The sequence below is a fragment of the Suillus paluster genome (assembly GCF_016628075.1).
Source record: "Suillus paluster strain FC165 chromosome Unknown EDB91scaffold_13, whole genome shotgun sequence".
Taxonomy (NCBI): domain Eukaryota; kingdom Fungi; phylum Basidiomycota; class Agaricomycetes; order Boletales; family Suillaceae; genus Suillus; species Suillus paluster.
Window position 1 is genome coordinate 130,677 of NW_024537573.1, and position 27,291 is coordinate 157,967.

The 27,291-nt window shown below is 49.1% G+C and overlaps 10 protein-coding genes across 10 annotated transcripts; 2 read left to right on the forward strand and 8 right to left on the reverse strand.

The window, feature by feature from the left end:
- Nucleotides 1-641: 641 nt before the first annotated feature.
- EDB91DRAFT_1236183 (uncharacterized protein) lies at nucleotides 642-2,252 on the reverse strand (the record flags this gene model as incomplete). The annotated part of the gene is made up of 4 exons (XM_041321417.1): nucleotides 642-1,258; nucleotides 1,287-1,488; nucleotides 1,547-1,660; nucleotides 1,686-2,252. The coding sequence occupies 4 exons, from the start codon at nucleotides 2,250-2,252 to the stop codon at nucleotides 642-644; spliced, it is 1,500 nt and encodes a 499-aa protein (XP_041179551.1).
- Nucleotides 2,253-2,696: 444 nt separating this feature from the next.
- On the reverse strand, nucleotides 2,697-4,386 carry EDB91DRAFT_1119009 (uncharacterized protein). Its single transcript, XM_041318125.1, has 5 exons — nucleotides 3,757-4,386; nucleotides 3,610-3,702; nucleotides 3,288-3,558; nucleotides 3,023-3,231; nucleotides 2,697-2,967 (listed from the first exon to the last, which is right to left on the reverse strand). Exons 1-5 carry the CDS (start codon nucleotides 3,975-3,977, stop codon nucleotides 2,850-2,852), a joined length of 912 nt encoding a protein of 303 aa, XP_041179552.1. The 5' UTR covers nucleotides 3,978-4,386; the 3' UTR covers nucleotides 2,697-2,849.
- A 968-nt stretch (nucleotides 4,387-5,354) lies between these two features.
- Nucleotides 5,355-6,778, reverse strand: EDB91DRAFT_1245995 (uncharacterized protein; the record flags this gene model as incomplete). The annotated part of the gene is made up of 2 exons (XM_041322610.1): nucleotides 5,355-6,633; nucleotides 6,687-6,778. 2 exons carry the CDS (start codon nucleotides 6,776-6,778, stop codon nucleotides 5,355-5,357), a joined length of 1,371 nt encoding a protein of 456 aa, XP_041179553.1.
- Nucleotides 6,779-7,386: 608 nt separating this feature from the next.
- Nucleotides 7,387-11,822, forward strand: EDB91DRAFT_1119017 (uncharacterized protein). The gene is made up of 22 exons (XM_041318126.1): nucleotides 7,387-7,778; nucleotides 7,834-7,997; nucleotides 8,045-8,115; nucleotides 8,175-8,236; nucleotides 8,288-8,436; nucleotides 8,486-8,773; nucleotides 8,832-8,898; nucleotides 8,954-9,157; nucleotides 9,223-9,275; nucleotides 9,327-9,436; nucleotides 9,495-9,684; nucleotides 9,733-9,937; nucleotides 9,992-10,016; nucleotides 10,075-10,156; nucleotides 10,214-10,288; nucleotides 10,348-10,494; nucleotides 10,547-10,630; nucleotides 10,686-10,874; nucleotides 10,930-11,013; nucleotides 11,068-11,165; nucleotides 11,223-11,412; nucleotides 11,471-11,822. The coding sequence occupies exons 1-22, from the start codon at nucleotides 7,493-7,495 to the stop codon at nucleotides 11,756-11,758; spliced, it is 3,111 nt and encodes a 1,036-aa protein (XP_041179554.1). The 5' UTR covers nucleotides 7,387-7,492; the 3' UTR covers nucleotides 11,759-11,822.
- On the reverse strand, nucleotides 11,823-14,643 carry EDB91DRAFT_1119037 (glycoside hydrolase family 16 protein). Its single transcript, XM_041318127.1, has 11 exons — nucleotides 14,344-14,643; nucleotides 13,722-14,284; nucleotides 13,636-13,669; nucleotides 13,509-13,584; nucleotides 13,358-13,456; nucleotides 13,282-13,304; nucleotides 13,199-13,229; nucleotides 12,556-13,148; nucleotides 12,479-12,506; nucleotides 12,276-12,420; nucleotides 11,823-12,223 (listed from the first exon to the last, which is right to left on the reverse strand). The coding sequence occupies exons 1-11, from the start codon at nucleotides 14,554-14,556 to the stop codon at nucleotides 12,136-12,138; spliced, it is 1,893 nt and encodes a 630-aa protein (XP_041179555.1). The 5' UTR covers nucleotides 14,557-14,643; the 3' UTR covers nucleotides 11,823-12,135.
- EDB91DRAFT_1119043 (uncharacterized protein) lies at nucleotides 14,636-16,382 on the reverse strand. Its single transcript, XM_041318128.1, has 8 exons — nucleotides 16,257-16,382; nucleotides 16,113-16,170; nucleotides 15,872-16,043; nucleotides 15,649-15,804; nucleotides 15,486-15,598; nucleotides 15,250-15,398; nucleotides 15,052-15,199; nucleotides 14,636-14,997 (listed from the first exon to the last, which is right to left on the reverse strand). Exons 1-8 carry the CDS (start codon nucleotides 16,309-16,311, stop codon nucleotides 14,826-14,828), a joined length of 1,023 nt encoding a protein of 340 aa, XP_041179556.1. The 5' UTR covers nucleotides 16,312-16,382; the 3' UTR covers nucleotides 14,636-14,825.
- Nucleotides 16,383-16,555: 173 nt separating this feature from the next.
- Nucleotides 16,556-19,988, reverse strand: EDB91DRAFT_1119063 (fungal-specific transcription factor domain-containing protein). The gene is made up of 11 exons (XM_041318129.1): nucleotides 19,584-19,988; nucleotides 19,349-19,362; nucleotides 19,142-19,283; nucleotides 18,296-19,087; nucleotides 18,078-18,247; nucleotides 17,899-17,992; nucleotides 17,436-17,832; nucleotides 17,252-17,382; nucleotides 17,156-17,195; nucleotides 17,001-17,097; nucleotides 16,556-16,945 (listed from the first exon to the last, which is right to left on the reverse strand). Exons 1-11 carry the CDS (start codon nucleotides 19,685-19,687, stop codon nucleotides 16,899-16,901), a joined length of 2,028 nt encoding a protein of 675 aa, XP_041179557.1. The 5' UTR covers nucleotides 19,688-19,988; the 3' UTR covers nucleotides 16,556-16,898.
- A 173-nt stretch (nucleotides 19,989-20,161) lies between these two features.
- On the reverse strand, nucleotides 20,162-22,918 carry EDB91DRAFT_1119076 (uncharacterized protein). Its single transcript, XM_041318130.1, has 2 exons — nucleotides 22,829-22,918; nucleotides 20,162-22,771 (listed from the first exon to the last, which is right to left on the reverse strand). Exon 2 carries the CDS (start codon nucleotides 22,758-22,760, stop codon nucleotides 20,373-20,375), a length of 2,388 nt encoding a protein of 795 aa, XP_041179558.1. The 5' UTR covers nucleotides 22,761-22,771; nucleotides 22,829-22,918; the 3' UTR covers nucleotides 20,162-20,372.
- Nucleotides 22,919-22,998: 80 nt separating this feature from the next.
- Nucleotides 22,999-24,616, forward strand: EDB91DRAFT_127528 (GRASP55/65 PDZ-like domain-containing protein). The gene is made up of 6 exons (XM_041324646.1): nucleotides 22,999-23,276; nucleotides 23,332-23,606; nucleotides 23,666-23,712; nucleotides 23,769-23,840; nucleotides 23,892-24,262; nucleotides 24,320-24,616. Exons 1-6 carry the CDS (start codon nucleotides 23,021-23,023, stop codon nucleotides 24,505-24,507), a joined length of 1,209 nt encoding a protein of 402 aa, XP_041179559.1. The 5' UTR covers nucleotides 22,999-23,020; the 3' UTR covers nucleotides 24,508-24,616.
- A 291-nt stretch (nucleotides 24,617-24,907) lies between these two features.
- Nucleotides 24,908-27,153, reverse strand: EDB91DRAFT_1236190 (uncharacterized protein; the record flags this gene model as incomplete). Its single annotated transcript, XM_041321418.1, has 12 exons — nucleotides 24,908-24,987; nucleotides 25,042-25,240; nucleotides 25,341-25,569; nucleotides 25,598-25,638; nucleotides 25,690-26,174; nucleotides 26,223-26,515; nucleotides 26,565-26,581; nucleotides 26,629-26,689; nucleotides 26,739-26,783; nucleotides 26,841-26,878; nucleotides 26,938-27,003; nucleotides 27,115-27,153. 12 exons carry the CDS (start codon nucleotides 27,151-27,153, stop codon nucleotides 24,908-24,910), a joined length of 1,593 nt encoding a protein of 530 aa, XP_041179560.1.
- Nucleotides 27,154-27,291: the final 138 nt, after the last annotated feature.

Genomic DNA, 27,291 nt, shown 5'->3' on the forward strand with positions numbered 1-27,291 from the left:
TGCACCAGTGGCTGCAGGAGTATTCATGCGTTTTTCATCTTCAGGTGTCACTTGGGCTACCTTGTGATGCTCGTTGATCTTCACGATTCTTCAAGCTTCAGTTACCAGGATTTGGCATGTCCACTTCCGGGAGCAATGCCACCTTCCCTTAAATACGGGGAATTCCGACGGTAGGGTGTCGGACCTGGCATCTGTTCGAAGGTTCCAAGAACTCTTACTGACGAATGATGCTACTGAGATCCAGAAACAGCACGGGTCCATCAAGGGCCCGATAGCATGAGGTCTGACACTGTTTCATACCCTCCTTAACCTGGTCACCAGACTCACCACGTTATTCTGCGGTTCGCTGGGCGACTTGTCTGCTTTGCATCTAGGTACCCAACTCGATTTGGGCCTACTCTATTACTGGCACCTGCGTCCTTCAGTGGCAGTGGGACTCCGAGTCATGCTCGTGACATTCATCAAATATAGGGATAGTTGCATTGACTTGGTCAAGGGCTGACACGATGCTTTTTCCATGTCCCCTTTGCTCCACATCTGACGATGAGCTTGCAGCTGGCTGTTGAGAAACCCAACATTCGATATTTGTATGGAGTTGGTATGTAACGCTTTACTTTACTTACCTGGTACACAAAAACTTTCTACTTGGCTAATTTCCCAGCAAGTTTAGCTGCTTCGCGCCCCGCCTTGCGTCCGAACACAGCTCCAGCAGTCAGTCCGCTACCTCCAGGATAGTTGTTATGAAATAAACCACCGACCATCTCCCCCGTGCAGAAGAGTCCTTTTATTGGTGCACCTGTCTCTTTCGACAGTACGCCAGCGGTATCCGGATCTATAGCGAGTCCGCCGAAGGTAAACGTGATCCCACACGCGACTTTTACTGCCAAGAAGGGCCCCTGATCAATCGGCACTGCCCAGTTTGACTTTGGAAGCTGCAGCGATGCTGTGGTAGACTGTGTTGAGAGTCCATCTTTGACCGTGGGATCCCATCCAAGAGTTGGGTGTTCAGCTCGGTGGTTTTGAACTGCTGCGTTGTAATTGCGCACTGTCTTGAGGAAACCCTCTTTGTCCTTGAGCCCTTTCTCAAGTAGTTTATCCGCAAGCTCCTCGATGCTCCCAGCAAAGATCTTCTCGACAATCCCATCCCCATATTCCTCCTTGCGGAGCAATGGAACCATGTCTGCACCCCACACTTGGAATGCACATCCTTCCGGTTGGAGAAGGATCTGTCGCCCAAATTTGGCGTAAGTAGTAATTTCTGAAATCCTGGCCTTCATCGACGAAACGTTGGCCATTGATGTTAACCATGATACCGAGAGGATAACCTGACTTCGTAAACTGATTGCTAAGCTCCCTATCCCCTGCGTCCGCTGGTGCATTCGCATCCCAACATGTGCTGTGACATCCTGCCCAGTCTCCGACAAGTTTGGCACCAATAGCTTGTGCAATGGCAAGGCCATCGCCTGTGTTGAAAGGAGTACCCCTGACCTGCACGATATTTCAGCTATTACATGTATTTAAGGTGACTCAAACAACTAGAACTTACGTGTGCCTTTTCCCATTCCGAACCAAGGTGTTTGGCACGGAGCTCTGAGCTAGATTCATAACCTCCTGCTGCCAGCACTACGGAAGAAGCTGAAAGATTCAGCTCCTTGCCTGTCTGTCTGAACCATAACACCCGTCACTATTCCCTTTTCGACCGTGAGCTTGATGGCAGGAGAATCGAACCAAATCTCCACTCCAGCCTTCTCCAGCGCCTTCATATGGGCACTAATTAACCCCTTTCCGCCATCCTCAGTACTGAGCGCCATACCACCCCAGAACTTCTGTCTCCCATTCACCTCGTATGCTTGGCGGTGGAACGACAGAATGAACGGAATTTCCACCTTCCGTGCAAGCCATTCTACCGCCTCTCTCGAACTTTCCACCATGGTTTTCACCAGTTTCGCGTCTGGCTTATCTTTCCCAAGACGCATGATGTCCTTGGTGAAGTCCTCCACAGTGTAGGGATCCATGTCGATCTTGATTGCTTGCTCTGGTGTGACATTGTGCACGATTGGAAGGAGATCCTGCAGTCCCCCGTGGACTGTTCTATGCGCACCTGCTGTGAAGTAGCCGTTTCCGCCGACCCATTCACGTGGGGCTTTCTCAACAATGAGGACAGAGGTACAACCTGCCTCCATAGCGGCAAGGGCTGCTGAGCAGCCTGCATGGCCGCTCCCAACTACGACGCAATCGTAATATGTGGACATTCAGATTATTTCAGACGATAAGGAGCGCCTTTACCTTTGTGATCAATGCGAGCTTTATATAACGCATTGGCATCGCTCTTCTTTGGCGCAAGTCACGCTAGACATACGGCCGGCGGCCGCCACACGTGTGGGTATGTTCGCCGTACCGGGAGTAGATACGCTTCGCTAGTACTTAGCCACTCCATCCAAAAAGCCGACTTGGTCGAAGTTCCTCTCAAAGTGCTTTTGAGCAGTTCGCTTTTGGTTTAGTTCAGGTTTGCGTTCGTAAGCCCACATTTTTGGTTATGTGTTCAGCATCTCCACCAATCGCATGAGTGCGCTCCTGAAGTCGTAAGCGTTCATTTCAGTGGTTTTGCAGATGGGCCTGCAATGGTCAAGCTACCGGATGGAGACAAGCCGTTTCGGTATTTGGCCAACGACGAGAATGAATGAAAGAAACACGCAAAGCTAAACAGAGTCACGTTCGGGATTGCGGACGACAACAATGTAGTGTACAAGCTAAGGAAAAGACATGTCTATGATGTGATAAACGATATGTTACGCAAACCACCAGTCTTACACCAGACCCAAAAACGAAAATGCAATCCAGGACTCATACTACACTCTGGAAGGATTCACAGCCAGATATCCACCATCGATAATCAGTTCCTGCCCATTCATATAAGCCGCAGCAGGCGATGCAAGGTAAACGGCAGTGCCTGCCATTTCGGCAGCGCTATACAATTCCCCCGTCAGTAAACGCACTGGTTCAGGAATTAAGCTGAACTTACGTCCCCGGCCTCTTCGCTGGCACAGATATCACTGGCATACCGACTGCATCAGTTGCTGCTTGTCCTGAAATGACGTCGTCTGTCATCTCGCTTTCATACACGCCTGGCGCGATGGCGTTCACTCGAACATTGATTCCTCTGAGAGCAAATTCCGTCGAAAGCATCCTAGTGAGGTGAGACCCGGCAGCTTTTGAGCTGTTGTAGCAGAACTTGTCCACCAAAGTCAGTGATGATGATAAACGAACGGGGACGTGTGTTTGCTCACGTGTCTCTGTGCAAGCTTCATGAGCCCGCTGATACTCGTGATATTGATGACGCTTGAAGAGAAATTCTCATTATCCTTAGAGCCCTTGTCGAGTAAATCCAAAAAGGCAATAGACACGAAGTAAATCGAAAAGGTGTTAATCGCGAAAAGGGAGCTCCATTCCTCGAACGATTCACTGTTGAAGAGGTATTCACTGAGTGGTCCAGCCTCCTTTTGAGCAGTCGTCGATGGTTGATTTAATTCAGGAGATACAGGGCCTCCTTGGCCAGCACTTGGTTCGTTCATGATGAATCACGGAACAACCGGAAAGTAGACGACATACTTGTTCACGAGAATGTGTAGTTTTCCCTCTGCTTGGGATATTCTCGTTACACCCGCTTTGATGCTGTCCTTTTTCGTTACATCCATCTCATGCCTATGATGGTGCTCAATCAGCCCGCACGAAAAGAGTAGAAACAACAGATCTCACGCGACCATAGCTCCCATCTCGTCTCCTTTAGTTGCGTTCCACTCCGCAACCACTTTGTCAAGGACCTCTTTTCGTCGACCAGTGATATACACCTTCGCCCCATTAGCAGCGAGGCCCCGAGCAATCATAAGGCCGATGCCAGTACCGCCACCGGTCACGAGTGCGATCAGGCCATTGAGGTCGTATAGCTTCTTCAGCGTAAATCTATCAGGCATGGACATGGTGAGAGAACAAAGAAATTTTCGGATCACCACTCGCTCCGTTCAGGTTTTGAAGAGACTGGCATCCGTGTTTCTCCACTAGCGAAATGAACGGCGGTTCAGAATCACAGTACTTTGTCATGGGACTGAAGGTGCGGGAACCGCGTAATAGAATCACGGCCCAATCAGGAATTATGGCAGAAGTCGGATCATGCAATCAGAGTCGGACCATGCTCAATGCTGCAGACGTTGCATATGAAATCAGACAGGTGTTTGTTGACTCATGAGACAAAGGTAGGGGCAAATTTGACGTTGACTCAATGAAGGTAGGGTCGGTCTTGCACAGGATTACCTAAACATTCCCCAAAGCGGAGGAGGAGGTCGGCTGACGAATCAACTAGTCACGTCTGGGACGAGCGGTGGTAGCAACGATTGGCGTAGGTAGAGTAGTCGATAACTTCATTGAGCTTCCAAAACTTTTTCTGCTGTGCATTCGCGCGACAGAGAGCTTGCACGATGTTCGCCACCGTGTGGAATCTAAGCAATGCTGCCGAGCGACCAAATTTTTCGCCTGAGGTCCGAGGACCCTCAATCTTCTTGCCGCCAAATTAGAAATTGACAGTCCCAACTCCGCGCGGGTTTACGGTCCATTGCAACTGCATAGTTTGAAATCGTATTGCCAATCAAGAATACAAAGTTGACTTTCCCCAGTATGGAATGCGGGGACCCGGTTGCTGTCGCGAAAGGAGAAAGCAACGTACTTATACTCAATGCTAATTATCCAATGTTTTGATCACCGGCACGGTGAAAAATATAAAAGGCAATTGTGCACGTCAGCATTACCCGAACCTGCTGTCAGTCACACAAAGGTTTGGGAGGAGAAAAACATTTATTTCTGAAGGGTTTTCGCTGCGGAAAAAAATTAGCTAGCTATGTGGAGTATGTACAATCTACTCTGCGCATGGGCGCGATTGTTTTACCGCACACTTCTGTCTGTTGAGCGTCTGCATGCTCATTCACGTCAACGCGCTTCTCGAACGCGTAAAAAATCCACTCCTGCATTTCGGTTGAGTATGTCTCATGGAAGATTATCAGCTTATGGGGCACACTGTTCCGCAGGAACCCATTTTCCCTGCAGGACAGCGTGCCCAACATGTGAAAAGCACGTCGACAGTGGTCTTCGTTTTTACATAGTCATTTTCACAATGACGGCAGGCGTTGCGGAACGCGACAAATATATTACTCAACTATTTATTCTTCCCGCATTTCCCCCCAGGTTCATCCGCATGTCGCCGACCACGATGAGCGCGCGCTTAGTCAGCCTGCCTGCCATGCCCCACGTCAACGTTTCAAGTCAGGTGGCAAATGCCACCGTAGGCATCACATATGAACCACATACTATGCAAGTCTGAGAGACTTGGGATCTATTTCAACACCATCCACTTTCAAGCTACCAAGTTCTCTGAAATGTTTCGCAGGAATATGAATGGAGGAATGATCTGCCCAACGACCCGCCATCGTCCAAACTCTAATAGTGGACGGTATTGCGACTTGAAACAGGCTCAGAGCGGCTCTGAGTCCAGGAAATGGCGCTGACTTCCGCCAGCGTCTGTGAGCGGGTTGAAAGCGAAGGTCAACCAGATGTAGCTCGCGAAGATTGGGCAAGAAAAGGCGGGAGAGGAGCGATGTAAGCTCGGGGGGTATTTCAATATCCAACTTGTCGACGGCAAGAACGAGTCGCTCGAGCTGCGGAAGGTGGGTCTGTCCGGGGAGGACGTCATCGTGGGGGAGATACAAAACTTCTCCGTCCAGCGCTCGTCTCCTAAAACATATGCGAAGCTCGCGTAGTGCGCGTGAAACTCGAACCATTCCTAGAACTTCATTCACGGCAGTTCGCCCAGCTGTGAATCCGTGATGAGTATAGTCGAGATATGTGAGCTGTCTGTAAAGCTCTGGCAGCCAGGTCAGGCGAATGCCATCAAGCGTGACCTTCTGTAACCGAGGGGCAACGCCTGCGAAAAGAGCAAACTCCTTTGTGTCATCATTTTCTGGATAACACAGAGTAAGTTCCTCCAGTTGCAGCGCGTGCACAGATGGAGCGACAGCACATGTGTCTATATTATTATCCCATTGCTCTTGATGGCATACAGGACCCAGAGCAGTGTTCCATAGGAATGGCGAGTAGTTTAAAAACCGCAGCTCAAATGAGCGCACCCTGGATATGTGTGGAGCAAGAAGATGCAGCTGCAGGGCTAACGCGCCCATATCGGGAAAATGGTGCCGCGAAGGTGCAATTGTAACGTCGAGGGAACACCCATGGGCACGGGCTATGCGCTCTTTCCACAGACGCAATCCATGAGAACCAAACGACAGGCGTCGCCAGAGGGTATGCGTGTGTACAGCCAGCATCCTCCATGGGTGGCAGACGTGCGAAACGGTGATAAGAAACAGAGCATCCTCAAACGAACCAAGCTCAAAGATACGAATGAGAAGCTCGGGAGGGAGCGTGTGAACGGGATGATGTTGGAGGTTGGATATAGGACTACGGTAGAGAGAAAACGTCAGAGAAGGGCGAGAGAAGTCCGAGGACTTTGCAATCAAACGTGATGGTGAGGGAGAGCGAAAAGTGGTGGGATCGACGAGGAATGAGCTGCACGATATTAGCTCAGGGAAGCGTCTAGATTATAGTCAGTGAGCCGTCGGCGATAACAAGCGGAAGGGTGAGCTCACTGCAGAGGGAGAACCTTATCTTGAATTGCGCTCGTGAATGACGGCGTGAGCGTTAACTCACGACGACGGGATCGTCTGAGAATCGATGGCATTCTTCATGATCGGGGTGAAGCACCCTAGCGATGCCACTCTGTTATGGGTCCATATAATGTAACTCCTGCGACACACAGGGGCTTGTCAAACTTAAGATAGCTCCGGTTCAAATCGGACCCGAGCATGAAAACAAAGACTCTGGAGTCCTGATCCCGCTGGGACAAAAGAAGAGCCTGACGCGGGAGATGATTGCTGTGTCCGCAGTGCACAAAGAAATGAAAACCTTACAGCGGACAACAAAACACGGGTTTCGACAGCGGGTATTGCCAAGTACTGCTTTTGTGGATAGAATAGGTCTAATACTAGCGTCACTCACTCGTAATAGAACAAGATGAGAGTCGTAACTCTGATAAGTCATTTGAATTTCGCCACTGTCACTGCTGAGTCCAGATCGGTACCTTCTACCGCTGCCAGCTTCTGCCTTCTCCATCAAGTTTCAAGATTCGAATGAATGAGTGTAAGCAGGTCCAAGGCCTATTCATTGTCCTGCACTAGTACTGTGACTGTTGCGCTGTGCTTGGTCAATGGGCAATATTTCGATGTAGTGATAGGACTTGCTTGAAGTACTGCCGTGGAAGAGTGCTGAAAGGAAGTGCAAGTGTTCGGGGTCCACGTTAGCATCTACGTATGCAAGTTGTCGAATTCACCGAACACTAAGTAGATTGCTCGGAGTCTACGTACTTGCCTATCAAAACGAACAAGCGGCTTGCGCCATGGACGAGTCTGCTTCTCTCGATGCTCTTGCTGATACGCTCACAAGACTATCCACGAATTCATTCAGTGTTGACCTCCATGTGCAACACATTCGCCTGACAAAGTCTTTGGAAGACAAGGACCAACTATTGGTTGCTCTTGAGATGGCAGTCAATTATATTGCAACACCAGACGACATATGGCTGCCTCTCATTGACGCGAGGACTGCCGCGAGTGATATAAATACACCGGAAGGTGCACTGGAGGTGTTGGACATATATTCGAAGGCAGAGTCAGACTATATGTGTATGTGAGCTTCAACACGCGTTTTACAACCCCCGAATTGACAGGCTACATTTAGCTTTCTCAATTTTGCAAAAGCATCTGGAATTCATAGTCGACCGTTATGAATACTTTTCTGGGTTAGAGGTCGAACCAGATAACTTAGGAGAGCTGTTCTCCGATGACTGGACTCGAGAAACAATGGCGACTCTTGTTTCCAAAGGCGCTGGGGACATGTCACAAGTGAGTTTTTCAAATTCAGTACATTGCTACATGCCGACGACGCGCAGAGTCATGTACTGTGGGATCAGTATTACAACTGGGAACTTGAGATACTGGAGAAGGCCTCAATAGATGAGAAGTGCGTTGCAAAGCTTCGTTTATTCGACCACTCGTAGCAGCTCGCTCATGCTATGTTAGGCCCCTATTGGTCAACTTGATTGAGGAAAATCTGCTCGCTCGTCTCCAGCAACCGCACGCCAGTAAGATACCATCATTCATACTCTCTTTCGATACTAAGGCAGCAACCATAGACCATCAGGATACCTACCAATCATATTCCTCATTTACAACGGCACACAAGCCGGCTGATGAATACGAATCGCTTCTCATATCTGCCTCGAAGCTGCGCTCACGAGCTGTTAAAGCATATGAGAAACGAGAGGTTTCAGAGATAGCGTTGGTAGGTAGACCCAATATCTTCGCGAATTTCTAACTGTGACTTTGTTTAGTCAGCTGCTGGACACTCACTCGATGCATACGCAACTTACGTTGCTGCAGAGCGACGTCGAAAAGATCCGGATTATTTCATCCTTTGTGGACTTTACGAACGTGCCCTTGCAGAAGCATCAAGACGCCAATTTTCCGGCGAGCTTGGCGCAGAACGGGCATTGCAGATGTTCTGGGTTGGATACATTGATTTTGTGAATTTGCAAGGCCAGACTGTGCACTTCTGGCGACGTGCGACACGCAGCGCACCAGGCTCAGGCGAAGTTTGGGCACGATACATCCGTTTCCTCGTAAGCTCAATGAACCTTGACCCACTCTTCACCATGCCTATTCTTCTACTCGCGTTAGGAACGGGAACAAGAGTCCGGGGCCATTCAAGAGGGAATGGACGCCGATGATAATGAAGATATCGATGGTGAGAAATTACATTGAACCTGAGTTTTCATTCTCTTATGTGTATTTCTTTTCAGCCGCCCACACTCGTGCCCTTTCAACAAACCTGTTTACTAGGAGCGGAAAGAGCGATCCGGAAATTGATGCTGACCAAATTGTACCTTTAGTTCTCGCCCGTGCAGGCGCAGAGAAGCGTGCAATTGAAGGCGGTCGTGCTGGCGAGGATGCTTTGGCCACTCTCATCAAGGTCGTAGAGGATGGAGTCATTTTGGTTCGGCAAGGTAAGAATGTACGCTGTCTGGCCCAATCATTGACAGCAACAACAAGTGCCCTTCCCTCTTTCCAGCGTCGAGCGCTGGAGACCCCCGCTTCAGGCTAGAGAAATTCTTGTCTGAATTTGTATGTCGATTTATTAGCGCCGCAAAGAAACTTAGCCAACCCTTTATGTAGTATCTCAGTCTTGCGGACATTCCAGATGCCGCCGTGCAACTATGGGCTTCCACAGCTTCTCACTACAAGTCGAGCTGGGCGGCTTGGGTAGCTTACACTGATGTCCTCATGTGCGCTCCATTCATTTTCTTTTGACATTCGCCTGGATGTTCAAGTACCTGTCAACAGCCGCACAGATCACTACGATCTTGCCCGCAAAACCTTCCAAGATATGAGCACGAAGAATCTTGATTATCCAGAGGCTCTCTGGGATGCATGGCACAACTTTGAACATGCGTACGGGTCCCTTTCTTCTCTCGAGGAAGCTCTCCACAAAACGGCTCAGGCAAGAACCCAACTTGAGACACGGAGAGCGCGGGTAAGTGCGCTCCTGTAATAATTTGGTAATAATTTAACTGCAGTTTAGGAAGCTGAGAAAGCATACGCAGCGGCAGCAGCACAGTATGCAGAGCAGCAAGCTGTGTCGGTGCCAGCGATGCAAGATTTGGCACCGGGTGTCAGTGAAGCCATGGACGTCGACATTTCAGCTACAACCGACAGAAAAGGGAAACGGAAAGCTGAGGAAGAACGCCCTGTTTCTGAAATAGCTGGGGGAAAGAAGCCTCGCTTCGGTAAATCATCCATTACCGTGATTGCTTGAGGCTTTAATGAGATTACGCTTCCAGAAACCCCACCAGTTCCCCTGAAACGGTATGGTTGTCTTCATACTATTCGAAAGGATGTGAACCTAATACAAGTTAATCATCAGTGATCGAGAGAACTGCACCGTTTTTGTCGCTGACCTACCATCTGAGGCGACTGAAGCCGATCTAAAGGCATTGTTCAAGGATGCGAGTATTATATCCTCCTAAGTTTACTTCTGTTTCTTACTTGCGTGCATTTTTTAGTGTGGTGATATCCGGGATATCAAATTCACTCATATGCCAGAGACGCTGGTCGCAACGGTGGAGTTTCATGATCGGGTATGTCACATCATTCTACGGAGCATAACTTGGTACTAACATGTGTGTTCCTACCTAAGGACAGCGTGCCAGCCGCTCTTACCAAGGACAAGAAGAGGGTACATGAGACTGAAATCAGCGTGCATCTGGCGTGGCGCTCTACGTTATATGTCACGAATTTCCCAGAAAAGTTTGATGACGCATCCATTCGTGATTTGTTTGGCCAGGTGAGCCTATATTGCGCCGTATTCTATCCTAGCCTGATTTACTTTCCAAAAGTACGGTCTTGTGTTTGACGTGCGATGGCCGAGCAAGAAATTCAAGGCTACACGGCGTTTTTGCTACCTGCAATACACATCTCCGGTTTGTGATACTCTTTCTGTATGGGAGCCGTTGAGGTCTGAGGTCTGCATGGTAGGCATCAGCTGAACGAGCGCTCGAGCTCCATGGTCGCGAGCTGGAACCCGATCGCGCTATCAGCGTCCTCATCTCAAATCCCGAGCGCAAGAAGGAGCGAACAGATGCAGACGCTAATGAGCGGGAACTCTACGTCGCTGGTCTGAGCAAGTTCACGACGAAAGAAGACCTAAGAAAAGTCTTTGAGACTGTAAGCATATTCTATGTGCAGTGATTGGTTGCTAACGGTAGTTGTTTCTGTCCAGTATGGCCCTCTCAAAGACATCCGCCTTGCGGAGGACAAAAGTGGACAGCCAAAAGGCTTTGCTTTCATTGATTTCGAATCAGAGGTATGGTTTCCACAGAAAGCAGCTGCTTTTATTGTTCACTACATCGTTTTGTAGACAGACGCCCGTGCTGCGCTTGCCGCTAACAACTATGAACTAAAGAATCGGCGTATTGCAGTCACCCTCACAGATATTCGCGTGCGTGCAAAGAACAAGTTCAGTAAATCTCTCGCAAAAATATACAACGCTTCATTTACTTCGACTTTTTCTAGAGAGGGCACGGCGGAAACAGGTCTTGGCCATCGCGCTGATGCTCGAAATCGTTCTGTCCGAGTTCGAAATCTTCCCGCAGGAACACAAGAAGGACTACTTCATCAGCTTCTGGAGAAACATTCACTCGTTAGCCGAACTGAGATATTCACTGCTTTGAACGAGGCAGTAGTTGAACTTGAAAATCCTGCTGTTAGTATCCCGTCATCATCCTCTGCAGTATCCTAGTGATGCAACTTCACTTTTATAGGAGGCTGGGAAACTACTGCTTCGAACTGAACCTATTATCCTCAACGGGAACGTATTACAGTTCTCTGAAGAGAAACTAAACCCCTCTCGTGGTCAGCCTGCGGCACCGCCGCCAGCAACCGGGGGCATGTTTGTACCTCGGACCGCTGGGTCTCGACCGAGAGCCGGCTTTGGTCGTGCTCGAAAACCTGGTCTTGGTGCCACACAGGCGACATCGAGTTCTAATACTCAGCCACCGGAGCAGAAGGGGAAGAAGGGGCAAGACGACTTCAGAAAGATGTTGGGCTAGATTATTGCCCTCGCCATACTTTTCTTCCGATTGCTGCGTTAGCGAATTCCTGTATACTGATGGTTCATCTATTTCACCATCTCCTCTGTTATGTCCCGGATCCTATTTACGATAGGTAACGACTATGGAAGAATGTCTCCCGACCAACAAAATAACGAGAGAAGTAAAGTTCCATGCGTCTGGATACGCAGTAAGTATGTGGCCACGATCGTGGGTGGGGACGTCCGTTTTGTGTAATAAGGGTTAGAGTGAAGGAGGATGAAATGTCCAGCGCGTAATAGCTGTGCGGTCGTACAATATTGCAAGCAGGGCGTATGGTTATGAGATCATGACTAACAACACAATAGCATAGCACGGAACAAGGGGATGGGCACAGCTCAACACCCGGTGAGAGTATTTGAGGGGAAGGTATATCCAGCTTGTTCCCAGGTCGTAAGGTTGGAGTTGGAGTATGCGTTCAGATGGCTGCGCAGTGTGAGATATTGGGTGATAGCACGAGGCTATGAGGGATACGTACTTGTTGATATAAGTCGCGGTAGGGCGGTTTGGTGGATCACAGGTTACGCCATTCTTGATACCCTGCCGCTGGTAGACGCGAACGTAGTCGATGTACATTTCACTTGGAAATTGCAGGTGCATGAAGTCCTGCTCCTGGAACCCGGCTATGGTGAAGCACGTTTATTTATCAACGACATGGACGTCTCTGTCGGGTTCACTCACGGGAGAGGCCCAGGTTCAGGATAATGTACTATAAATGACGTCAAACGCTGGGACAGGTCATACAACAAACAACTCACCATAGGTTCCTCAGGAATTAATCGCGCCGAGATATCTACCGTGGTATCGGGCCCAATAGTTGAAGATGTGATTTTCCATGTTTCTTGGCCTTCACTGTACCATTGAATGTATCCTTCTGGCCGATTACTAGGGTTTGACCACCATTCATAGCCATACTGCGCGAAAGCTTGCCCGTTGTAATTCTCGCTATTGATGTAGGTTATCGCAGATAAGGCCTGCTGGTAAACACCCCCAGGGTAAGTGTTGAACTTGGTTTCAGAGTTCTGGATGGTCGTGGCAGGTGAATTCGAATCGAACTCATACTGATAGTTGTACGGTGCGACCTGGAAGGACTGCGATACTTGGCCTTGGAAGACGGAGACGTCGACTTGGGTCTCAAGGATGTCGATCTCCGGAACTCCACGTCCCGTCTGAGTATTAGGCCCAGGATGGTCTCCACCGGAGCAAGTGCAACTCGGGAGTCGTTGACCAGGCTGATAGCTCAGAGGCCCGCCTCCAAGTCCACCTGTGGTCGCTGCAGCAGGGACTCCATTCTGGGTCTGATTGGGCAATATTCCTACGTCACACGAGTCGTAGCTGTACGGCCAAGTGCCTACAAAAAGCATAAGACACGAGTGAGAGCACACACATTCGCTCTCTAACCTTCAGTAGTGCCTCCATAACCAGCACGACCCTATCAATTGATGTCAATTCCGCGGTAAACCTCGTGGATGATAAGGACTCACTAAGTTACCCATGGTCCATGCACCTGAATAACGGCATCAGTAAAATATATAGCGCTCGATGACCAATTTCGCCCACCAGGCCAGAAACCAGGAGCTTGAGGAGATCCTGGCATGCTGATGTTGACCTCTATGTATCCCGTTGTGAAGCATAGCTTATTCCATGTTGTGACCATGCCTATGAATGAGTAGTTGATAAGAGTCATCGCATTGAGTCAACCTCAACATACCACTCAAGAAGTTGAGGTTGTTTATCGGTTGTTCCGTCATAGTTATTATCATGCTACCGCCCTTAGTCGTAATAGCCTATGATGGATGTTAGATCAGGATGGACATCACTGCTGCGCGCTGCCACACCTGTGGATCATACCACTCGAGGTCACCAGTAGCCCTGTATCAGGAGATATTAGATCGACTCGCAATCATGCGCTATACACACTTACCAATAATGAAGGTTCTCTGCTTCCCAGAATGGGTCGTCTCCAGGCCAGAATGTTCGGTCATCTGTATTGAATTCGTCGCTGAAGACCAACGTGTACGAGTACCCATCACTCCCCGTTCGGGAGTGATATTGTTCTGGGGTAGCTGCATCCACGAGGCTTGGCATGCCAGGGAGTACTGGTATCTGACCCGATGCGTTTATTCCGCCCAAGTTGTATCCCGGTGTTGTGTTGGCACCTAAAGAAAAATAATGTATAATGGGGTATCCAGCAAAGAGCGTGATGAGTCCAACGACGAGGATGAAAAGTGCAGATGCGTTCGCCCATCCTCGTGCTGAGAAAATTGTGAAAGAACTGTCGAGTGCGGCATCATTGACAGGATCTGGATTGTGCAGAGCGTCATCGAGATCTGGGTCCTTTATGTCCCACAAATATGGTGGGACGGTGGACGAGGTGCCTAGGGGACCGGCGGGCTTCTCGCCAGTCACAGAAGATACCTCAGAGGCAGCGCCGCTGAATCGTGAAGGGTTGTGAACGCCGTTGTTCTGCGATGTAGATGGGTTGTACTTGAAGCGCCAGCATGTTCACAGCAGGATCAACACAGACTAAGAAGCATAGTGCTCACAGAATAAGGACCATATCCCCCGCCAATTTGACCACTAGCTACTCCTTGTGCGATGGCACCCCGACCTGATTGCATCTGGCTACCTGAAGAACCGGACCTTGCTGGTGGGCGGGACTGATTATAAGGGCCCTGCATAGATGAAGTCTGTGGACTCTGTGGTACTGCGTAATATTCCTGGGCGCTTGGAGGAGGCCGGCGTTGCTGAGGGACCATGAGGGTTAAGAGGAAGGTGGAGAACTTGGGAAATAGGAAGATATTCGCAGGGTGACCCTGACCCGTGGCTTCAACGCTGGTCTAAACCTGAACTAATTGGTTACTCCCACGCACGCTGGCCTATGCTTGGCCTACTTTGAAATTATTATAACACCGCTTCGGCATCGCCGTGGTGATCTTGGTGATATAAGTCAATAGACAACAGATCACACCAACGGAATATAAAATATTTAACGAATATCGGTCTAGCCAACCGCCAAGAGCATCAACTACATGTTCATCTTACATACCGATCCAGTACCTGTGTTTCCATCGAACGTGAAAAAGTTTGCTATCGGCGCTTCTCGAGCGGCGAGGGCTTTCAGGATGTCCTGCGCCAACATTCCTCCAACTACTGCGCATGTTGGCGAGAACTCATGCGCAGCTGATGTGCACATCGCACTGGAACACATACGTTATTTTAAAACCAAAGCAGGCAACTTCAATAATGCGTACCCGATCAGGTCCTGCGGAATTGAAGTCAGAACTTGTCGGTTGACGTCCGATGCAGTGAGGATGGAGTTGGCTATCTTCCCTAGCTCAGGGGCTGCGTCCATGTCGTCCGGAAGTTTCCCTTCATAGGTGTTTTGATACTCCCAAAGGGCTGGCCAGGTGCATATCAGGTCGCGTATGTAGAATCAGAGTGTTTCATACCCAGAATGATATGCACCACGGCGGGGTTAATTTCTTTTGTCTGCCGTTTTGTAAGACCTGTCCACCGATGCTGCAACGCCATATCCAACCGTGAGTAGAACGCACACGCTTTCACATTCTTTGGTGCTTCTTTGGGCGCAGACCGGTCACTTTCCTCAGGGATGTTAGACAACAAATGAGAGCAAGGTTGACAGTCGATATCGACGAGCTGTCATCCAATGATAAGAGCCACTCACGGAGAAATGTACTCGTGTTTGAGGAGGTCGCAGAAGACGTAACCGAGCAAGCCAAATGTACCACCAGCATAGAACGGCTTCCCGAACTGCCGGCAAGTGTCATTGATCTTGATCTAAAGGGAGCAAATGAACTGACGAGTACGCTGAGAATCATTGAACTTACCAAGCCTTCACGGTCCCAATCCGTTACGCAAACTAAATCAACGCTCATAATCAATGCATTGAGAGATTCCTGCTCTAAAAGCGTCGGATGTCTCAGGGCTTGTACCGTGACAAGCGGATTCAGTGCCTCTATTCGAGCCTTCGCGGCATCCACTCTCTATCAGAAAGGAAAGACCGCCGGTAAATAACCACAAAACATCTGTGAGGATTGAACTTCGTGGTACCTTTTTCCCCACATCCTCGTCTCTGAAAAAGAAGCCAGCTCCTAAATCCTCATCCTTGACTTCTTCGTCATCGAAAATGACAAGTTTCCCTATCCCCGCCAAAACGATGTTTTTGATTGCTTCCGTCGCAGTACCCCGTAATCGGATAACCAAGATGGTGGCATTTCGCATTCTACCAGTAACCGGTTCAGTACTCGAGAGTCATGCCTCTACTTGTATTAGCAAACGACCGAGCACTCACCGTTGCTGAGCTTCGAGGCCCCATAATCGGATCTGGCGGTCATACACAGCTGCTTCATCTGCATCGCCACCGATGTTCAATCAATGCACCAAAAGAACCCGTGTTTCCTGTCAGCGTAGAGTCAATCTGCAGGGATTGTCCAACCTTCCGTAATCTGCACTGGGTCGGCTTTGCTCCCTCCTCCGTATTGTGTGTCCATGACGATTTGGCACGGTAACTTATAGTCAAACGAAAATCACGCCTGAATAAACACAAACATTGACCGAGTGCAAGGCTCAACGGTTTGGCCAAAACCACTTATGCGAGTGACATAATGTCACACTGTCACGTGATGATCACGCTAGGCTTAACATAGAATTCCCCTATTCTCACCGCTGATCCGAGGTTGGGTCGAAGATGGACCATTAATATCCGTATGCTGATCACGCATGTGGTAGAATTGCCTGTAATCTCAATGCATCGTGTTTCAAAGATAGAAAGCTTGAGAGAGAGGCTACATAGTCTAAATGCGAGAGGAATATCGAATACTGATAACTATAAGTAGAAAGAGCACGGGTATAAGTATATGAATAGATGACAGACACAATACAGCAGCCCAAAGGAAAGCTACAACACGAAAGCAACGGAAGTCAGTACATGTAGTATGTACACTTGTGCATATGTACAGAAATTAGCACTAGATCATGGACATGCCGCCGTCGCCACTCGATGTGCCGTCACGGTCATCGTCTAGGCTAGCATACAACAGTAAAGAGCTTCACACGCAGGAGATCTGATGGCCGCAACTCACAGATAATTTCTCTCGACTTCGGATAGAATAGAAAGGAAGTCCCCTAAAAAGCGTGTCAGATAGATAGAGCGGTGCCGCGATGACCGTGCGAAGCGTACATAGGAAAGCATGGGCGCGGGCCGCAGATGCTGGGGCAGTTTCCGCCTTCCGGACAGCGTCTAGCAAAGTAGATGCGACGAAACGCACTTTGTGCACCTAGGTGGCGCAGTGATGTCACTTAAGAAGCTCGAAAATCAACGCGCAAAAGTCTCACCAATGAAGGACCATTGGTGGCGATTGATTGGATAGGAATACTGCGGAAACAAGTTTATCGCCACCGTGTCCAATGAAACAAGTCAAGAATCCTTGCCTGTGAAGAATATTGAGTAGGTCACTCGCGACCGCTTCCCTATCCACGGCGACCTGGTGTTCATCAATACTACCCTGCAAAGTCATGACCAGTTCATCACGGTATTGCTCCACCACAAATCGAACAAGTTGCTTGATCAGCAGTGTTAAGAGTTTTTAAACGCTATTTTACAGGGAAAGCTCACTTGAGTCACGTAAAGATTGGCCTGCATGACCAGGAATGGGTTAAGTGCATTTGCACGAGACGCTTTGGGGTTGTCAAAGAAGTCCTTGACCTCTGCGAATGTGGCTTGTCTGAACCCAGCACCACCGTACTCAGCTGGGAGGTGGTTGTGTCTATGTGTCTGTTTCAACCTCAGAGGCTCTGGTGTGTGCATGAGGGCCACCATAATGCGCGAGTGCAGTGATTGAACCTCCTCTAGTCTCGCTGTTGCAAATTGTCCCTGTGGAGGTGACCGCTTATCGACTCTGATACGAACTAATATTTCACCGAGAAGTGCAAAAATCCTGGAGATGTAGTTTAATCCTGATACCAAGGCTGTCTTGCCACGCGGCTGAGGCAAGTATGCACTGGGAATGATGCTCAAAGAAGAAAGCACATGAGAGATAAGCTTGTTTAATTCTCGGGTGAAAAGTGAAGTCACCTACTATTCGTCATCGAGTTCCTTTGGAAAATGAACAGTGCAGTCTTCGTCACGAAGACAGATCGGGCGCCCCAAAAGAATTGACATCGACTTATCCGCTGTAGATGAGGTCAAAAAATTTCGTTGTCAAACATTGATTGTTTTGCATCTATGAACGAGCCAATGAGACACTCGAGGACGTACCACCAAAAAGCAACCAGAAGGTCCTTCGTCTAACCTCACATTCAATGGGGTCGAGCCCCTCGTAGGAGGCCTCCTCGTGCATGCGCAGAGTAACAGCAATATGAGCCGCTTCGCCGAAAGCTGCGTGCGATGTGGCATCATGACCTTCGCAAAAATGATAGATACAGTCGCTGGCAAGAATGAATGAATGTGTCATGTTAGATAACCGAAACACCTACAAGTATCGGATAACAACGTGCATAGACGTGGGAGGGTCATAGGATGCGATAGTGATATGTCGACTGGCTTCATAACACGTCTGCGCAAGCTTTCGCACCACAGAGCGCTCCATAGGTAAATAAGATCTTGGTACTTGCACCAAGGTTGATGCTACCGTGGACATGACGAGAGCGAAAAACAACGGATCGTGTTCCTCTCTCCTGGTGTGCAGGTCCGCCATGAACGATGGCTTGTGAACACATGGGGTTAACGGGTACACGAAATCGAAGAAAAGAGCAATTATGAGTGAAATACTGTCCCGGGGAGCGATATCTTCCAAGCGGTGAGGTCGATAATAATGTGACAGTGGAGGTATGACAGTTGGAAGCAGAACAGGGAGGGGCTGATGATGTTTATAAGACCAATTATATGCGGAAAATCCGCCATATGGCTCGGAGTAGGAGTACAGTTGGGTGTCATCTGTCTTCTCAGGGAGTAGCGCGTTACAACTAGATGTCGGGGGAATCGTATTAACAGCAGAGTAGGAGTAGTGATTGTGATATGTGTCAGCTGCGATAGGGTATCGAGATGGGGGGATGATGGGAGCGGCAGTCTGGATTGGGGTCAAGCCAGGCTCCAGGGAAGGGGACTGTGTGTGCTGCTGTAATGGGGATAAACTTGATTGTGTGGGGCTAGCAATAGTTTGGTGAGCAGAGATGGGTGATACTGACGCGACATCGCTTTTCTGATCATTATGTTCAGACTGAGCTGCAGCTGCCGCAACGGCTGCTTCCTGTAATCGGCGGAGATATCTAAGGATCCAGGACAATTATTAGGGGAAAAGATGACCTTGGGGGAATGCTTACAAGTTTGGAGGTCCCCTCTTTTTTGGTTGGTAGTCGTAAGTACAGGGTATTCCAAGTGCTATGCAGTGCTTGCATGACTGCTTTGGATCTTCTAGATTCTCCCGGACGCATCGAACCTTTCTGGCTCTACAAGCATCACAGCCTATTCGGAAGCGAAATAATAACTCAATCTCGATCCATCCGGGAGAAATGAGCGCCAAAACGTACTCTGAGATTGCCGCCTATGGAACGAAGAAGAGGAGATGAAGTCAGAACATCGAATCTTTACCAAAACAGAGAAAAAATGACATGGTAAGCGCGCTAGTAGCACTGGATCAGGCTCAACCGCCGGCTACAAAGGTTTTATGAATCGGGATAGACGGATGGAGGTTGTGGAATGAGATGGCGTTTCAAGTTCAAGCAGAACGGAAAAACATCGGTCTTTATGAGGACTCGGACGCACTTTCTCTGGCTTCTGCTGTTTTCGGCTCGAGTTTCGTTTGGATTGGCGTCGCACGGTGTAGGCGAGACAGATTTAGCATCTTTGTTTACTCGCGCGGCAGGCATAATGATCAAGAGGCCTGCAGCTGGTGGAGACGGAGCGGAAAATGAACGAATTCGCTGTCACGGTGAATTTCAAGAGGTTTGTTAGTAAACCCTCGTGTCCTTTGCTTGGCAGCTATGGCCTGTCAGATTATACGTACGCCTCCCAGACACAATTAGATACAGGTTCTTTGACGGGCGAGGGTACCAAGTAACTGCACATGTATTTACCGGCGGCCCGTCGTTTGGTCGCATTTACCCCGCACCCGATTTAGTAAGGACTACAATACTTACAAACAACCGTCTGCCTGATCTCCTGCAGGATACACTCGAATATTATTGTCGCTCCCTCCCTGACAACACCCACGCAAATTTACTGTTATAACATGACTGTCGTTCATGCTTCGTTTTTCATATATCCTATCGGCCATGGTGGCCCATCGTGTCTAGTTGCACGGCAGCCAGCTGTACGCTACTCAAGTCGCGTGCCTTGCTCATTTATTGCATACAAATTAAATTTGTCCTGCATATCGAATTCACAGATGATTAATGATTAGCTGCTGGAATCAGACACTCAGGCATGCTGGAGTCGTCCAATATTCGTTTTACACCTGCGCGACACAATTTGAGCAGTGCCGTATATAAATTCCTTGACGTCATTATGTGAGATGAATAATTTATGTCTACTATTTGCAATCCGCATAGCGACCTACAGCACCCTCCTCTCCTCCAGCTGAGCAAGCATCTGTCGACCACGATTGCGACTCAGCGCACCTTCTTGGCAGTGTCGTTGGATCATATCGGCAATCAGGCGTCGTTGGAACACCTGTTTCCTGTCCCCCCATTCAGTCTTCCCCTTCACCAGCATCTCCCAGAACCTGAACGCCATCACGGGGTCACCAAGGCGGAGCGATGCAAATATGCAGTATTTCCCGGTATTGGGGGTGTGTACGACGCTCGAGATGTCCCCAGACTGAATGATCTCCCAGGCGCGCTGTAGATTATCCTTCAAAATCGACTTGGGAGCCCCGTCCACGTTTACGCTTGCCCTTAAAAGCGAAGCCGTGGTTTTGGCTGACAGCTCCTCGCAACCAAGCTCTTTGGCACGACCAATCAAGTAGCCTGCGAGCCTCAACTCGCCATGAAGGATGGCATGATGAATAATGGTTCCAAACGTCACTGCATCAGGGCGTATGCCTCGTTCAACCATCTTTTTCATGATGCTCACTGCCTTCCTTGGATGAAGCTCAGCCATGGCGGATATAGCGATGTTGATATCGTAGATGTCTGGAATTTCGTAGCGCTGAAGGAGGACTTTGAGCATATCCAGACCTTCGGAAACACGTCCAAGCGTAATGTAGGCACGGGCCAATGTGCTCAGATCATAATGAGATGTTTCTTCCAAAGAGCCTTTCGACATGCGAAAGTCGGCGATGACCCGTTCGGTGAACTGAAGTAAATGGTCTAATTGCTTCTGCTGCTCTTCAAGCGTCAAAGCTGTGCTTTGGGCGGCCTCATCTTGGCTTGGTGTCGGCTCGTCTATCTTGGTCTTGGTGCGAAATATGAGCTTGGAAAAAATGCCGACCATCCGCAGCATCAAGGAAGCATTGCCCAGGACCACTCCACGATCCCTTCCGACGGAATAACGCTCCCACAACGTACGTGCAGAGGTGGCGAAACCATGGGATGCAGTGAGGGTAATGAAATGAGCCCGGTCCTGTAGAGGAATTGGCTCCATCTCGTCGATCACTTGCTTGGCTAATGTCCTAGCAAGGTGCACGTTCCGGCTGGTGATTGTAAGATGGTTCATGAGCCACGTCAATGAACGCCCTCGTGGAAGAGGATACTTGATCCTCCGAATGACTGTTGGGGATTGCGTATCCCGGTAAAAAACTTCCGCGGATGGGCCATCTTGCAACTGCATGGCTTTGTCATAGAATAGGCGAACCATGCTATCTGGAACAACAACATTGCCGGCAGATTTGATGAGATGGCATATAAGCCATGCACAATGTTTGAAATGACCGGGAGATGCGTTATGCAGAGTAAGGTGTAGCGTGCTAAGCGCCAGTTCGGTGACTGCAACATCAGCGCAAACCCTTGTCCGGATTGCAGTGGCAACGATGTCAAGTGCGCGATGGTACCAGCCCCAGTGGAGACAGGCTCTGACCAGTGTCGATCTGATTACAAAGGCGAAATTCTCGTCCTTTGCAAACATGTGATGTACTTCTGTGAAGGCTTCTACGGGGATATGACAGGTCTCAGTGAGAGTCTGGAAAAGGTGGAGCGCGTGTCGGTCTCGGTCGAATGCGATCAACTTATGGATAAGGCCAAAAGCTATGGCAACATCACCCGGAGGGCGATAGGACATAGACTTTGTACCTTTGGGAGCGGAATGTTTTCTAAGGGATTGGTGGAAAATAGGGAGGAGGATGTCCGCGATCTTTGCATCGTACGGATCTATGCCGGAGTTGTCGACAATACGCTTGACGATTGTGGAGACATTTGCGGTACTTAATTCAGAAAGCGCGTCGAGTTGATGAAGGATGACAAGGAGGGAGTGAATTTTCTGCTTGCCAAGAATGGGCGAATCACGGTGTGTCGCTGACAGTAACGCCGTAGCGACTCGGAGCTGGCGGTTTGAGGTGGTGATAAGCTCTTCCAGTACGTCTGCAGCAATACTATCCACGATAGTCGATAGTCCATGCTTTGTGGCCTTCTCGGAGAGGGCGACAAGTATAGGGAGAGGTAAAGACGCGGCCAGCGCCCTGTCCTGTCTTCGCAGTTCCGCGTAGGCCGCAAAAGGGTCGGGTAGAGCTTCCACCATTTTTTCCACTTGTGGAGACTTCTTCGACACCCGGGGGGGTAACCATGTTGAAATGCAGGTAACTCTTTCCAACAGCTCTTTCTCAATAGCGTACTTCCGGTGAAGCATAGGCGCCAATTCCACAGCCTCCGGCAATGCATTGTGTACAGTGACATTGGCAAGTCTCGAGCGAGATAAAGCTTTGCCATGGATCTGGCTGCCAATTACTTGTTGGGCGTAAACACGGATCGGGGTGTATACTCGAGGAAGTAAACGGCGACAAAGTAACATAAGTTAGCTGTCTCAGGTAAATGTCAGCTCAGACCATAAAAACACGAAAGCTGGTAGAATTTGCTCACCGCATGCCGCATGGAGTCAGTCGACGAAATAGTATCGACGCCCCGAATGAACGCGACTCGCGCTTTGCGGAAGGAAAATTTGGGTAGGTTCAAGGACTGTTAGACACAAACAGGGACAAACAACCTATCTAGTGCTACGCCTTCGATCGGGTCTGTTTCCTTGAAACTCATGTAAGTTTCTCTGTGAACTCCATGGGAGCAGGACAATCATCTGAGACACAGGCGCAAAAATCTCATGCCTTGCATGTCTTACGAGTTACTTCTTCATCACCAGCCTCACAGACGTCCATCGAGCCATTCTTCGACTTCATCGTTGGATTCGAAGGCAACGATGCTATCTACGCTGACAGCGACATAGATGCCACAGAGCTTGAAAAGATAGTAGAAGAACACGAAGAGAAGACGCTCAATCTTTTGGTCTGGAACAGCAAAACGCGTACAACTCGAGGTGCGTCCAGTCTCAAAGGTTATGCTCATGGCGTTAACGATGTGATCAAACTTAGTTGTACCAATTGTCCCCTCGCGGGCTTGGGCTTTGGCACAACAAGCATCAATTCCTCAAGATGATACTGAGAACTCCCTCCAACCTTCTTTGCTGGGTTTGAGCATGCGGATGTGCGAATTCGACAATGCGACAAATAATGTTTGGCATGTCCTTGACGTTCTAGAAGGGAGTCCGGCAGAAAGTGCTGGTCTCGTTCCCTATGGTGACTGGATAATTGGATGGACCGGTGGTATATTGACCGCAGAGAACGATTTTTACGATATCGTGGAAGCTGTACGACCCATTACCTGGACCTTGTGCTCTTTTGGTCCGCTAATTATTTGCATTCGCAGCACGTCGATAAGCCGTTGCGAGTTTATGTTTATTCGTACGACTTCGAGTATGTTTTGATGCTGTAGGATGCGTCCTGCATTTCTCTAACCCCCCGCTTCTCAGTAATCTCAGAGAGGTTGTGCTAGTGCCCAATCGCCATTGGGGTGGCGAGGGACTATTGGGATGTATTTTTGGGTTTGTTTTCTTCACTGCAAGCGGATAATTGAACTGACATATTTCTGATAGATTTGGACTTCTCCACCGCATCCCCTCGCAGACGGCGGACCGCTCATCTGACCTCCAGGATTCTCGTAACGACTTTGAAGATCAGCAGCTCTTTGTTCCCGCCGATGTTTCACAGGGTTCACGATCTTTCGGGGTGGAAGACCGGATCCGTCCTTCTCTCCCACTTTACCAGCGCCCAAGTGATATTGCACATCCTCGTCCCACCCACTATAATGAAGCCACGCAAGGGCGACGGCCCCCTAGCAACGTGCTCCGGCGCGATTCAGCGTCGACTACCTCTCGCCCTGGGACGCCAAGGCGGTCCATTAACACACCAGGTCCCTCATCACAAACACCGCCTGTCAGCCGTTCCTTTGGCTCGGCCCTCAATGGTGATTCGTCACACCGCTCATAGTTTCGTTCTCACTCAAGAGTCTACACGCATCAAGGTACTGGAGCGACAGCACTGTTTTCTGGTTCAAGCCCGAGGCACCTCCAGTTCAGTAATAGCATGTCAACTGTCACTGGAAAGTCACAAAACGACGACGAAGATGAGGAAGGCAGTGATCTTGATGGAACGGTTAGCGTATCTGGAACGGAAACCACGGATTATGGCAGTCTGACCTCTGTTGAATAACCAACTAAATAGTCGGATATATAGATCACACCGTACCATGACCAGGTGCACTACGGCTTCAAAATTTGATTCACCTCTATCACGATTCACTGCTAGCTGAACGTTGTGTTGTCCGTTATCTCGGCCCTTATTTACAATTAGAACTTCAAATTCATTCGGTCTCTTCCTCGAGCTCGTTACCTCGGCGATCAGCAAATATTGGCATTACCTGGAACGTAATGGTGCATGCACTGTCGAACGTTTTAGAGGCAGGGGCTTGCTCCACCTTCATTCCCACTGGGGGTGATCATGAGACAAATAAACTAAAAGAGGACCCGAGGAACCAGGAAAGTGTCAATGAGCTGGAGGTCCATCAAAACATATGTGTACCTATATCCTTGCAATAAAACATTGAAATCACCTAGCTCTCACTGGCTTCCGCATCTCCTGCTCCACCCGCCTTCGGGTTGAATTCTAGGTGTTGTGCAATCAAGGGCCACACTAGATAATACGTCAACTCCCCTCGTCGTGAAAATTGATGGTCCTAGCACATACCTTCCTCGAATCCAGGATGTCTTCCAATGCGAATTTGCTGCCACACATTGCGCATAGCCTCTGAAGAACGGATATCTCCCCAATGCTCAAGGAAGTAGTTAACTTGGACCTTGCGGACGTCTGAAAAGGTTGCAGAGAATGGAGAGAACACTTCGTATGGAATATTGTCGACAGTGAGCGACTTCTGGATGTGCTGTATCTTGTGCGTAAATACGAGTAGCATTCGCATGAAAGTATGAACTACCTGGTATGCACGCTCCTTCAACTCAAGGAGGCCAAGTTCTACCGTTCACGGTTACAGTAAGTAACAATAGTCCAGGAATGCGTATGATTGACTCACTGTCTGCCAATCGATAAGCAGCCTTGGCAGAACAAGGCGACGGTCGCCCTGGATGACCTTGTTGCCACTTTCGAATCCACTCTCTCCTCGAGGTGGGGTTTTCCGTCGAAGCCCCTGTCTTTGGAGCATCAAGCAAGTTGGACTGACTATCAGAAGGCGCTTGGGCTGTCGACGCTATTGTCGGTGCCCTGCTTTTTCGAAGCTGTTGCGTGGAACGACGACGATATAGGGGCAAAGACAATGACATCGGTATAAATCTGTAATGCGTAGGTTATGTCTGTACAAAATATACCCCGCACCACGCTCACGTAGTAGAGAACCGCCCTGTAAGTTGCATATGCGACGTCCCGGATAACGACACGCATTTTCTTGGGTCCTGGAACCTCCTTGGCTTCCGGCGGTGCTGTTAGTTTCGTCCAATCGTGTTCATTCTTGACAAGAGGTACATCAAGACTCCTTGGAGATGACGGGTGGGACAACTTAGGTTGGACATTACACGCCTGCCCGTCTTCCGGACCACTCGACATTTGTCCATCTTCCTCTACGGAATGGGCATTTGATTCGGTGTTGTTGGTACCTGCAACTGGCACAGAGGATCCAGCATCCTCTTCGATCTGCATCTCCGAAGTGCCATCGAAACTCGGTTCATCGACTATCTGCGTCATGAATTCATCATCTTCGTCATCCGAATCATCGAATTGACGGCCAAGATAGGTGTCGTCTGAAGCACCATCATCATCAATATCATGTTGACCTTGGTCTGAAGAAGCCTCGGAAAATCCTGAGCTGAACACTAAAGACGTTGTAAGTATTATTCACTGTACTAATCTGTTGGCCTTACTAGTCTGAAAGTAATCTGCTCGTTGCAATATCTTTCTATTGGCGTAGATACACCTACAACCCTTTGCCCTACCTCGGTAAGGCAGGACGAACTCGACGTCAGAGTACATCGGATCGTCAAGCAACGAGCCGACACGTTCCAGGAAGTCCTTTGGTACAAGCTGAGTTATTGTTGATGGTGGTTGCGCAGGGGTGGTCGGGGATGACGTGATGGTGCAGATGACGAGGAAGGCATCCTGTTCCTTGACAGCGGTTGAATGGTAGTATACATGGTCTCGTCGCGCAAACTGAGCCCTGTCCGAATATGTGGTAGGATATCTCGTGAATGACGGAATGCACGCACCATCCCCAATTTGCTGTCTTCGAGGCAACTCAGCATCAACCACAAAGCTAAGCGAAGGACGTACCTTGGATGAGAACGAGTGGTTGTGCGCTTCTTTGATATTGAACAATACGGTCTTCCCGAGGCTATGAAAAATATCAGTTGAAGACAAACCATTAACACGTGAAGTCTGACCTTCGAAGCTCAAAACTGAATTTGTAGACTCCCTCCCGCACCCATCTATGCGTTCGAGATTACTATGGAGAATGGTGTCATCGGGGGACGCAACAAACGCACTTTCCGTCCACCGCATTGTCTTTTTCTTCGGTAGTGGGCTAGGGATAATAGCCTCGTCAGCTAACGAGTTCACGATACAAGAAACAAGGGGGCGCACTTCACAGGAGAGATACAAACTCACGAACCCTCCGCCCTCCGTCCCAGAGTTGGCATAGAAAAGAATCTACGTAGTATATTCAATGAAGCAAGTCGGGGAGGTAATAAAATGTAACACGCACCTGCCAGCGTCCACCTCCAAACCTGACAGACTTCGTAACCTTTGACTTCGATTCACCTTTGCTACAGCATTCCGGTCAGCGGTAGCGGAGGGCATTTCGATGCGATTACCTCGATTCAAAGATATTCTTGAGACCACGAAGGGTCCATTCGAAGGTGACTGCAGTGCTTTCTTGGATGTCTGTTTTGTCCATCGTGATAGAATGGTTTAGTGTCAGCAATTAGTAAGGGTTAT

Bases quoted from the DNA above. Each gene is read 5' to 3' on its own strand.
- EDB91DRAFT_1119009 (XM_041318125.1), bottom strand. From the start codon at position 3,977: ATGTCCATGCCTGATAGATTTACGCTGAAGAAGCTATACGACCTCAAT. The intron at 3,703-3,756 runs GTGAGATCTGTT...GCACCATCATAG, and splicing joins GAGATGGGAGCTATGGTCGC to GCATGAGATGGATGTAACGA. The intron at 3,559-3,609 runs GTATGTCGTCTA...GAACGAACCAAG, and splicing joins CTACACATTCTCGTGAACAA to TGCTGGCCAAGGAGGCCCTG.
- EDB91DRAFT_1119017 (XM_041318126.1), top strand. From the start codon at position 7,493: ATGGACGAGTCTGCTTCTCTCGATGCTCTTGCTGATACGCTCACAAGA. The intron at 8,437-8,485 runs GTAGGTAGACCC...GACTTTGTTTAG, and splicing joins AGGTTTCAGAGATAGCGTTG to TCAGCTGCTGGACACTCACT. The intron at 9,938-9,991 runs GTAAATCATCCA...TTACGCTTCCAG, and splicing joins GGGAAAGAAGCCTCGCTTCG to AAACCCCACCAGTTCCCCTG.
- EDB91DRAFT_1119037 (XM_041318127.1), bottom strand. From the start codon at position 14,556: ATGGTCCCTCAGCAACGCCGGCCTCCTCCAAGCGCCCAGGAATATTAC. The intron at 13,585-13,635 runs GTGTGGCAGCGC...CATCCATCATAG, and splicing joins TCGAGTGGTATGATCCACAG to GCTATTACGACTAAGGGCGG. The intron at 13,305-13,357 runs GTGGGCGAAATT...GCCGTTATTCAG, and splicing joins AGCTCCTGGTTTCTGGCCTG to GTGCATGGACCATGGGTAAC.
- EDB91DRAFT_1119043 (XM_041318128.1), bottom strand. From the start codon at position 16,311: ATGGACACACAATACGGAGGAGGGAGCAAAGCCGACCCAGTGCAGATT. The intron at 16,044-16,112 runs GTGAGTGCTCGG...GGTTACTGGTAG, and splicing joins GGCCTCGAAGCTCAGCAACG to AATGCGAAATGCCACCATCT. The intron at 15,399-15,485 runs GTGAGTGGCTCT...CCCTGAGGAAAG, and splicing joins AAACACGAGTACATTTCTCC to TGACCGGTCTGCGCCCAAAG.
- EDB91DRAFT_1119063 (XM_041318129.1), bottom strand. From the start codon at position 19,687: ATGCCTGCCGCGCGAGTAAACAAAGATGCTAAATCTGTCTCGCCTACA. The intron at 19,088-19,141 runs GTAAGCATTCCC...CTGGATCCTTAG, and splicing joins AAGAGGGGACCTCCAAACTT to ATATCTCCGCCGATTACAGG. The intron at 17,993-18,077 runs GTACGTCCTCGA...CCTCATCTACAG, and splicing joins CTTCTGGTTGCTTTTTGGTG to CGGATAAGTCGATGTCAATT.
- EDB91DRAFT_1119076 (XM_041318130.1), bottom strand. From the start codon at position 22,760: ATGTTACTTTGTCGCCGTTTACTTCCTCGAGTATACACCCCGATCCGT.
- EDB91DRAFT_127528 (XM_041324646.1), top strand. From the start codon at position 23,021: ATGGGAGCAGGACAATCATCTGAGACACAGGCGCAAAAATCTCATGCC. The intron at 23,607-23,665 runs GTACGACCCATT...TTGCATTCGCAG, and splicing joins TTTACGATATCGTGGAAGCT to CACGTCGATAAGCCGTTGCG. The intron at 24,263-24,319 runs GTGATTCGTCAC...ACACGCATCAAG, and splicing joins CTTTGGCTCGGCCCTCAATG to GTACTGGAGCGACAGCACTG.